Consider the following 10,663-nt stretch of genomic DNA (forward strand, 5'->3'; position numbering starts at 1 on the left):
GCATTTTTAAAAAACAACTAAATTTCCTGTATATTTTTTAATTAAAAAGCCCACAAAAAAGCCTTGATTAAGCAAACAACATGGGTATGAAATGTATTCTCTTCCATTTCTCTTTGTGTGGAACACAAAAATTATTTATTGTGCTCTGCCAAGACATGTTCTGTGACCCTGATATCACTAGTACTTTAATTAAAAGCTTAGAAACCAACAAAAATAGCTTTATTGCATTTTGAATTTGAATTTTGCTTGTGTATTTGCAACAGACAACATTTAGAGCAAGATCAAAGAAACCCTGGATATATGTTTTACAGTTCAGTTTTATGGGTAAACAAGCTTTTTCTTTTGGGATGTGCTTTGTGCAATTGCAGTTTGAGCTGATTAGAGCGAAAGACCATATGGTTTATGTTCCTACAAGCCCCCTTGTGAATATACTTCTTTTACAAGAATTGATTTTTAAAGATCAGTTACTCAAGTTCTTGAGTGATTTGATTATTTTTCACCAGAGATATTGAACACCACAAACACTTTACCGGTAATGACCCACTTGCAGAAGTAGCTTTGAAAGCATATTCAGAGTATTAATTACAACGATATTATCACGTTAATTTATTTGACACCAATTACATTGCTGGTACTCACTCACACAAACACATCAAGTGGCTTGACGGGTTCTCATGTTAACAATGAAATATGGGGTGTGTAGGGTATATAATGCCCCACATTTATTCCATAGAGAATGTCAATGATTGCATTTATTATTTGGTTTGTTTGATATGAGTTTTAGTATTTAACTAAAGAACGTTACATTTTTGTTTTAAAGAATTTTAGTTTGTATCAGAAGTGAAATAATATGGCTAAACAAAGTTTTTAGTTTAGTCTAAGAAAAAATAAACTAGTATCAAACTTCTGAACTACAACGTTTATGTAAAAACCACATATTAGCTCAATATAGATCAGCATCAGACTTCACTGTCTGCACACTGACTAGTAAAGTTGATGGTGCTTGAGTCTGTCTCTGATAGAATAATCGGATTCTGTGACTGGTCATCATTGGGACTTTGGAACGTGGTGAACTTGTGGGGCTTTTCACTGATGCGAGTGGAACGTCCTTGATTGAGGAGGGCATGAGAAGAGCGGGCAGAGCTGCTGTCAGGTTGCCTTACGTGCCGTTTATTCACATGCGTGATGGTCAGTTTGCAAAGCAGCACCTGGACGAACACCCGACGGAACTGCCGGGAAGACAGGTTGTAGAGGAAGGGGTTCAACACTGAGCTGATGTAGAAGAAGGTATCAGATATTGGGTGGAGGACGACATAGCTCCTGAAGTACGGCATGGACCAGTTTGCTTTGCGCTTGACTGCAGTCATGAGACGGCGGATCTGGTTAGGCATCCAGCATCCAGCAAGAGCAGCTACAATCAGTACTGATTCATAGAAAAGAGGGTGAGATAGGGCAGAAAAGAGGGTGGGGGGTAGGTAGGCAGATAACAGAAAAAACGTTAGTATTCTTTTCAGTGTAATTGCTCGATTTTTATGCGATTCTGTTTGCTGTGCAAAGTAATTGCATGTTGTTTTCTTATTTTTGAACAGCTTGCCAAATATTTAATATATTTAAAATTATAATAATGTAACCTCATCATGTAAAACTGTCTACCCATTGTAAGCCCAAATCAAGTATTTTGACGTGTCTTTTTTCTCATGTGGTTTCCCAGAAAATTGTTCCATATGCATTTGGTGAATTCAATCAATAAAACAATGATCAGCACAAAGGGGCCCAGACAAATGAATGAAATATATAATACATACACGGCCGGGTTTAGCTGTTGACAGAATAGGCAGTTTCCATGGGCCCCTGAGTTATGCTCGTTGCAGAGGACAGAGTAAAATGATGATCAGTTTTCTGGGTGGAGGGGCTTCCCAAGTAAAGCTTTGCCTAGGGTCCCTGAAAAGGTACATTCGGTCTTGCTGGGACTCTAGCCCCTATTTCACTGGGGCCCTCGATGCTGTATCCAACACGAGACTTTAGCCCTTAACTCTTCAGGGGAGAACGACTTCCTATTCTTGAAAATATATGAATAAAATAACATTATAAATGTATATATGAATATATACACTTACTGAATATTAACACTCAAATGAAATTGCATAACTATTGAGGACAAAATGTGAGATAATCATAAATAAATTAATCAATAGTAAAATAAATGTATTTAATTTTCAATTCCAAAGACTTATAGAAAAATAAATGCATTTCATTTTTTATTCCAAATATATATTTTTATGAGAGGATGAGAAGAAATGGTTGCTGGCAGTCATATTGGTAATGTCAAGTTCACACTACACGACTTTCCATCAGATCGCTATAATGTTTATATGTATGGGTTCCATTTCTGCCAAAAACATGTCAATAGGCATATGGGGTTCCCATTTGTGTATTGATGTAAAATATTTCGATAGCTCACTGTCCATGTTGATTGAACATGCAACCAAACATTTGTCTGTGTCTATTCCATTTTGAACTGTACTTCAGTTGTGACATCTATTTTGACAATAAGATTGTCTATGTTGATTGCACACCTGACCAAACAACTTTTCAACTTTAAACTGTGCTTCTTTTGTTTTAGTACTTCCTATAGTTTGACTTGTATTGCATATCAACCAAATATGTCAACATGGCGTCATGATGTGTCATTCTCCTCATCGTTTAACTGTGTCGTTCTGCATGAACCTGGGTCCCAGAGGTGTGAGGCAACAGTGCTAACTACTGCACCACCATGGCGCCCCTGTGTGTGTGTGTGTAGGCACACACACACACACACACACACACACACACCCCGGCCACTTTATTAGGTACACCTTGCTAGACCCCCCCTTTTGCCTTCAGAACTGCCTTAATCCTTCGTAGTATAGATTCAGCAAGGTACTGGAAAAACTCCTCAGAGATATTGGTCCATATTGACATGATAGCATCACGCAGTTGCTGCTGATTTGTTGGCTGCACATCCATGATGCAAATCTCCTGTTTCACCACATCCCAAAGGTGCTCTATTGGATTGAGATCTAGTGACTGTGGAGGCCATTTGAGTGCAGTGAACTCATTGTCATGTTCAAGAAACCAGTCTGAGATGATTCGAGCTTTATGACATGGTGCATTATCCTGCTTGAAGTAGCCATCAGAAGATGGGTACACTGTGGTCATAAAGGGATGGACATGGTCAGCAACAATACTCAGGTAGGCTGTGGCGTTGCAACGATGATCAATTAGTACTAAGGGGCCCATAGTGTGCCAAGAAAATGTCCCCCACACCATTACACCACCACCACCAGCCTGAACCGTTGATACAAGGCAGGATGGATCCATGCTTTCATGTTGTTGACGTCAAATTCTGATCCTACCATCCGAATGTCGCAGCAGAAATCGAGACTCATCAGACCAGGCAACATTTTTCCAATCTTCTATTGTCCAATTTCGGTGAGCCTGTGCGAATTGTAGCCTCAGTTTCCTGTTCTTTGCTGACACGAGTGGCACCTGGTGTGGTCTTCTGCTGCTGTAGCCCATCTGCCTCAAGGTTTGACGTGTTGTGCGTTCGGAGATGCTCTTCTGCATACCTTGGTTGTAACGAGTGGTTACTTGAGTTACTGTTGGCTTTCTATCAGCTCGAACCACTCTGGCCATTCTCCTCTGACCTCTGGCATCAATAAGGCATTTTTGCCCACAGAACTGCCGCTCACTGGATGTTTTCCCTTTTTCGGACCATTCTCTGTAAACCCTAGAGATGGTTGTGTGTGACAGTCCCAGAAGATCAGCAGTTTCTGCAATACTCAGACCAGCCCGTCTGGCACCAACAACCATGCCACGTTCAAAGTCACTTAAATCACCTTTCTTCCCCATTCTGAAGCTTGGTTTGAACTGCAGCAGTTCGTCTTGACCATGTCAACATACCTAAATGCATTGAGTTGCCACCATGTGATTGGCTGATCAGTAATTCAACGTTGCTGCGTCAACGAGCAGTTGGACAGGTGTGCCTAATAAAGTGGCCGGTGAGTGTGTGTGTGTGTGTGTGTGTGTGTGTGTGTGTGTGTGTGTGTGTGTGTGTGTGTGTATATATATATATATATATATATATATATATATATATATATCTTTTAACTGAAAAGAAAAAGTTGGAAGAAGTCAAATAATCAAGCATTAAATTGCATCTTTGGCTCCTCTCTCATCTAATCGTTACATTTAGAATCATCTTTCTCCTCATTTAGCTTCTATCACTCATCAAATAATGCCTTTGAATATGAAAATTCTATCTAAACAGGAACAGCCATAAAAACAATGATTGCACAGGTGTAATCGTATCCACAAAAGAGAACAGTGGTTATTAGTCAGGCTGGGCGATATATCGAGTTTTTAAGATATATTGATATATTTTCATATGTGATATAGGATGAGACAATATTGTTTATATTGATATAATTTATGTTGCTATAAAATTATACTTGTAGGGTCCCAGTTCTGACAACTTGTCCTACCTTGTTGAATGGCCCTACCATAGCACGTTTCGACAGATACAAACATGGACAAATTTGTTGGTACCCTTCCACAAAAAACAAATCAGACTTTCCTTTAGATTATTGATTCAGTTGAATATCTGAAATAATTAAACAAATGAAAATGGCACAGACAAAAAAGATGGTACCCTTAATTTAGTATTTTGTGGTACCACTTTTTGCAGCAGTCAATGCCAATAAGCAATCTCTGTACCTCAAAATGAGATGTCTGTATTTGCCAACAGGTAGTTTGGTCCACTCTTCCAAACTGCTCAAGTGGTCTCAGGTTTGAAGGGTGGTGTCTCCACACTGCAATTTTCAGATCTTTCCATAGATATTCAATATGGATTAAGATCTGGGCTCATAGAGGGCCATTTAAGAATACCATACAATGTTTTTTTCCTCAGCCATTCTTGAGTGCTTTTAGCTGCATGTTTTGGGTCATTATCCTGTTGGAGAACCTATGACCTGCGACTGAGGCCGAGCTTTCTGACACTGGGCGGTATGTTTTGCTCCAAGATGTCTTGGTAGTCTTGAAACTTCATTATGCCCTGGACGGATTCAAGGTTCCCTGTGCCAGATGCAGCAAAGCAGCCCCAAAACAAAACCGAGTCCCTTCTGTGTTTTACAGTAGGTATGGAGTTCTTTTCTTTTAAAGCTTCACTTGTCCTTTTGTAAACATAGAGCTGATGTGACTGGACAAAAAGCTCCAGTTTTGTCATCAGTCCAAAGAACATTCTCCCAGAAACTTTTGGGCTTGTTAACATGCATCTTGGCAAATTCCATTCTGGCTTTTTTATTATTTTCTGACAGTAGTTGAGCCCTTATTCTTCCATGGAGCCCATCATTGCTCAAAATATCAGAAAGTGATGCACCTTGACCTTGGAGCTCAGCTTGAATGGTTTTGGATGGTTTTCTTGGCTCTTTTTCTACCATCTGCTGAACCTGGGCTTGCATTTCCTCTTGCGTCTTTTTGATAATATTGGCAGCTGTCGTCACAGGAACATGAAGGTGCTTGGAGATGGTCTTATAGCCTTTACCTTTAACATGGTTATCGATAATCTTCTTTCTGAGTTCCTCAGACAGCTCTCTCCTTTGCTTTCTCTGGTCCATGTTCAGTGTGGTGCACACAATGATACCAAACAACATGGTAGCATGTTCTTTGAATGGCTGATGAAAAGCTTGAAGGCACCTGTGATACTAATTAAGGTTAAACACTTAGTTTGAAACATGACTATAATGTAAGGATAAATATTCTCCTTAGGGGTACCAACAAATCTGTCCATACTATTGTAGCATATCTTTGTAAAATAAACAACAAATCATTTCTTTTCACAATTTAATTGGTTTACTCTACCTAAGGGCATGCAGGCATACATTAGAAAATAGCTTTTAATTGAATCACTGTTCAGGAGAAATAAAGCATTGTTTTAATGAGCTGTACCAACAAATTTGTCCACATCTCTATATCTGTTGATTGGTGCTACCCTACCTAAAAAATGCTACTGTCATTTTTATGGGCTGAAACTGTCAGCGGATTGTCCAAAAATAAGAAATAAGTAACTAATTAAAAAAAACACGAATTAGCGTAAACAGACATTGTGACAGTCTGAAATACCTTATCAGGCTGGATCACTAGTGCTAGAACTACAGATAGCACATCTTGATAGACAGAAATACATTATCAGCGCATCCCACCTTCATAAAATACTTGGGTATCAAATTTCGATAGACTAAAATACTTTATATAGATGTGCTGTCATAAACATGTGAGCAATACTGGCATATTATATAGCCTACAGTACAGATGTCAGGTAATTAGACATACATCTGATGGTGAAGAGTGATAAATGAATTTGATAAAATATTTAAAATGTATGAACGTTGAAAAACACACAAATAAGATTAATTACACAAGACTCGGCTGTAACTCCAGCGGAAGGTAGAGTAGATCAAAAGGTAGAGAAGAGGGGCGTGATTTCCTTGTGCGCATGTGCAGTACTCAAAGGCAGGACGTTTCGATAGGTAATATATGTCCCCGTGCATCTCTACTTTGAATATTTAAATGTTAAATACAGCCAACCATTCCCCTCCAACAGTCTCCACAAACATTAAATTGAATTATTGGGAACTATTTTTAAAATCTCTTTAAAATATCTCTGTAAAGGATAGAGCCCACTCTCCTTATGAGGCTGCTAAGAGCCAGAATGTCATCCTTGATGAGTAATACTGAAGCACTAGTACTCTCGTCTAGATTACTGTGAGGATGTATTGCAATTCTGCAATTTTGCCCCAAATTCAATCAAATGGCATAAATAACAACTGCTTGTCTGGTTAGCTTATCAGTTAATGATACCTTGAGCCAGAGGTCATTCATCAAGACTTATATTATATTTTACCTTTGGATCCCCCTGAGGAATCAACGCCAGTCAGTACTGCTGAACCACTTTTCATATTCTAATTTACTAATAAACGGTCTTCTTCATGTACTTCACTCTAGCCTTAACCATAAGTAACCAAACAACCCCAGTGGCATTTTTAATTTTTCGGTTACAGTCACAGATTTTTAGTTTCAGTTTCCCTTTGGGGGGGACCAAAAAGATGGTCCCCACAATGTCAAAATAATAGGTTTTTATCACATAATACAATATATACATGATCTACCCAAACACAATTATTTATTGTGGTAACCAGTCATGTTGGAGGCCAAAGGTTGGAAATACTGTTTTTTTCATATCTACCCATGCACCACTTAATTTATTGATAGAGCGTAAAGTGCATTTTTAGTATGGAACCTCACGTGATGTAGTTACAAATGTATGATTTCATAATTTTCGAAGAGCAGAAATTCATTAAACAAAAAGAAAAATGACATTACCTAGAAAGAGGATGGTTTGCTTTCTGGCTTCCTTGACCTTTGAACTCTCATGCTTAGGTACGAATGTCCTACTGTTAGTGTCTTGCGAGGTTGACTTCTTGAGTGTGTTCTTGTTTGTGCTTGACAGCACATGGATCATTCTTTTGCACATGACTCCCACACTCAACAAAATGATGATGTAAATAATAAAAGCCACGAAGATGCTGGACCTGTAAATCCCCCACATGGAGGTGAGGTTTGTGCAGAAGGTCAAGTTCTGTATGAGCTCCCGTTCCAGTTGATATGCGGCATCTGTGAGAGAGGAGGATTTGTTCTGGCCACTCATCAGATCCCTGGGACCCTCTGTTCCAGTAGCGAACAACAGTGGAATTGCAACTAAAACAGATGTCACCCATGCAAAAATAATAAGCTTAATTGTGTGAGATGTTGAAAATGACTTGTATTTCAGAGGATGGCAGATGGCGATATACCGCTCAAAACTAAGGGTGGCCACATTCAGGATAGTGGCATAACTACATGTCTCAAAAACAAAGTTGTAGATCTTGCAGGACACATTCCCAGATGCGGATGAAAAGGGAAACCATATGGAACTATAGAGTTCCACAGGCATGCCAATCAGAAGCACCAGGAGGTCGGAGCAGGCTAAGCTTACCATGTGGTCAGTAACATTCTTTTGAAGGTATCCATTTTTTCGCAGCACCTGGGTGACCTTGATAGTTAAACTGTTCCCCACGATTCCTATTAGCAGGATGAAAATGTAGAGTACAGTCAAAAACACCTTGACTGGGGTCACCTGCTCCAAATCTTTCCAGTCTTCTAGCTTCAACTCTTCAACGATCTCGTACTCACGATCCATAACAGAAAAATGAACAGGTAGTATTTCCAACAAGTTAATTTCCTACTTTCTATTCAGTGGATATACAGAAAAGTTCTAGATTTTTGGTACTTGATCATTTTTGAAATGTAAAGCTTGTTTTCTCAATGTAAACTTGCTGTACAGAATTATAATAATATTTTCATGAACACGGTTCGCTTAACACACACAGCATGTTTCTGACTTGAATACAGGTTATATCTACCAGGAAGCAAAACCTGTGATTTATTTGTTCTGTAGTTAAACATTAATCTAAAAGCCATAAATGGAAAAGCTGTTTCATCCATTGGTTATCTTTAGTAAAGTTTTAACTTGTTGTTTTAAGAGGAGGGTCTGCTGTGTGTTGGTTGAAACCGACCAAGTACAAACAAAGGTGGAGTTTAGCAAAATACTAGAGCAATGAAGGTATTAACTAGATGTTGTCTGAACAATAATGTTAATTTTGCATTACCCGAACACCCACCTCACTCCTCCACATCCCCCAACCTCTGTCTCTACCCCCCCACACAAGGCTTGGGCGGAATGTAGTTTTTCATACCATCGATACGTTATACTATATATACCCTGGTATATGGTTTTTTCATAAGCCATGCAATTCTGGTATCTTGGGAGGTGGTTCCCAACAATACATTTTATTGAACAAAAACACTGTACTATACTGAAACAATTACCATGATACCACCCAAGTCAACCCTACCAACTCTCCCCAGCTCTCCATCACAATCTTAATTAAAACCCAACTTTGTGTGACTTGTCTCAATGTAACTAAGTTCACTGTGTGGCGTAAATTGCAACCAACAACCACAGTGCAAATTGAGGAAGATAATTTGTCCCAAAATTAAATCATTGAAAAATGTGCATGCATATAATGTTTTGTGAAGCAGTAATAAAATTAATCAAATATTCACAAGGTCAAATGTCTGCTTTAACCCTTCCCTTTGATGCCACTAAGCCGCATTGCTTCAATTATGAGGCAATTCAAAATTTAATCAGTCCCAGTTCATCACACAATTTGTCTGCGAAGTTTGAAAAAGATCCATAAAATATTTCCATTAATCACGCTAATGACAAAGTGTCTGCAGCAGCACCGGAACAGTCCCAAAACCACATTTATTCTCCATTCTGGGAATAAAACTAAGCCTTTGTTGCATGAGTTAAATAAAGCAGCTACAACAAAAAAGCATTTCACTCCACTATGTCCACTAACAGTCTTTTTTCCTCAGCTTATGACATTACTCATTGATCTTAAATGGTATACTTTACAGTGCATACTGAATTTTGTCAGAATCCTACTACTGGACTGTTAATGTCATATGTATTGTATGTATGACAGAACGGTTTCTCTCACTGTGGTCACCATCTTGCATATTACCTGACCTGGATGTTTTCCAATTGCATATCTTGAGCCCTGCGAAAGTTAAAAATTGTTAAAAACAATTTATCAATGAACAAAATACATATTCAAGTCCGCTAATGTAAGTGGGCATTGTTTTTAACTTCAAATTTGCAGATACAGCACATCCTTCACCAGAGACAAAAAATTCTGAGCAAGCGACTTTCTTCACTGGTATAGTGGCTCGTAGCATAACGACCATTGATTTCACACTTAAGAATTATGCAGAATGTAGTACGTCATCCAGCTACCATTTACTTACCGTCTCATTTGTACTGAAGATTCAGACATACTGCTCATTCGCATACTATATTTTGCCTACTACAAACTATTACAAAGAAGTGTATGATTTCGGATGCACTCAGTACTTCACTTACAATCCTCATTAGAATGTATAAAAGACAGATTGTACTCGGGGTGTTTTCAGGCATATGAGGGGTACTGGTGTGGAGGCCTACCCTGTGTCCCCTCAGGCCTGTGAGCTTTCAGAGGGATTATTGTTTAGTGGAGCTCACCTTTTACACACAGCAGTCTTTTTGGAAACAAAGGATATATGTGTGCATGTGAGGAAAGAACTCAGAGGCACAGAACTATGCTGGAAGACATTTTAATGGTAAATGAAAGGTAAAGGGTAAGTGCAGTTTTAGGAGCATCCTGTGTGTGAGAGTGCAGGAAAGGGAATAAAGCTTTGCATTTTAGTATGCAGCTTTAGTGAACATGAGGAGTTTCAGGAACACATTAGTCGCATTGTTTCCATAAATTCAGTATACTACTCAGCCCTACTTGCAAGTAAGCAGAAGAATTTTAACGTCCATCCTCCACTTAACCAGAAACCAGTGGAGAGACATTAGAATAGGTATAATTTGGTTGTATTCAGTCATTCTAGTCACAATTCCTGCTGCATATCTTAGCACTTGGTCCAAAGTACAGTAGCTTACAAATGAGAAAAGCTTGAAGTCAGAGAACAGGGTCAGATG

At 38.8% G+C, this 10,663-nt stretch overlaps 1 protein-coding gene across 1 annotated transcript; it reads right to left on the reverse strand.

Annotated features, from left to right (window-relative positions):
• Nucleotides 1-591: 591 nt before the first annotated feature.
• On the reverse strand, nt 592-10,510 carry LOC125733185 (G-protein coupled receptor 39-like). The gene is made up of 2 exons (XM_049006024.1): nt 7,420-10,510; nt 592-1,423 (listed from the first exon to the last, which is right to left on the reverse strand). The coding sequence occupies exons 1-2, from the start codon at nt 8,273-8,275 to the stop codon at nt 960-962; spliced, it is 1,320 nt and encodes a 439-aa protein (XP_048861981.1). The 5' UTR covers nt 8,276-10,510; the 3' UTR covers nt 592-959.
• Nucleotides 10,511-10,663: the final 153 nt, after the last annotated feature.

Source organism: Brienomyrus brachyistius, chromosome 1, assembly GCF_023856365.1.
Source record: "Brienomyrus brachyistius isolate T26 chromosome 1, BBRACH_0.4, whole genome shotgun sequence".
NCBI lineage: Eukaryota > Metazoa > Chordata > Actinopteri > Osteoglossiformes > Mormyridae > Brienomyrus > Brienomyrus brachyistius.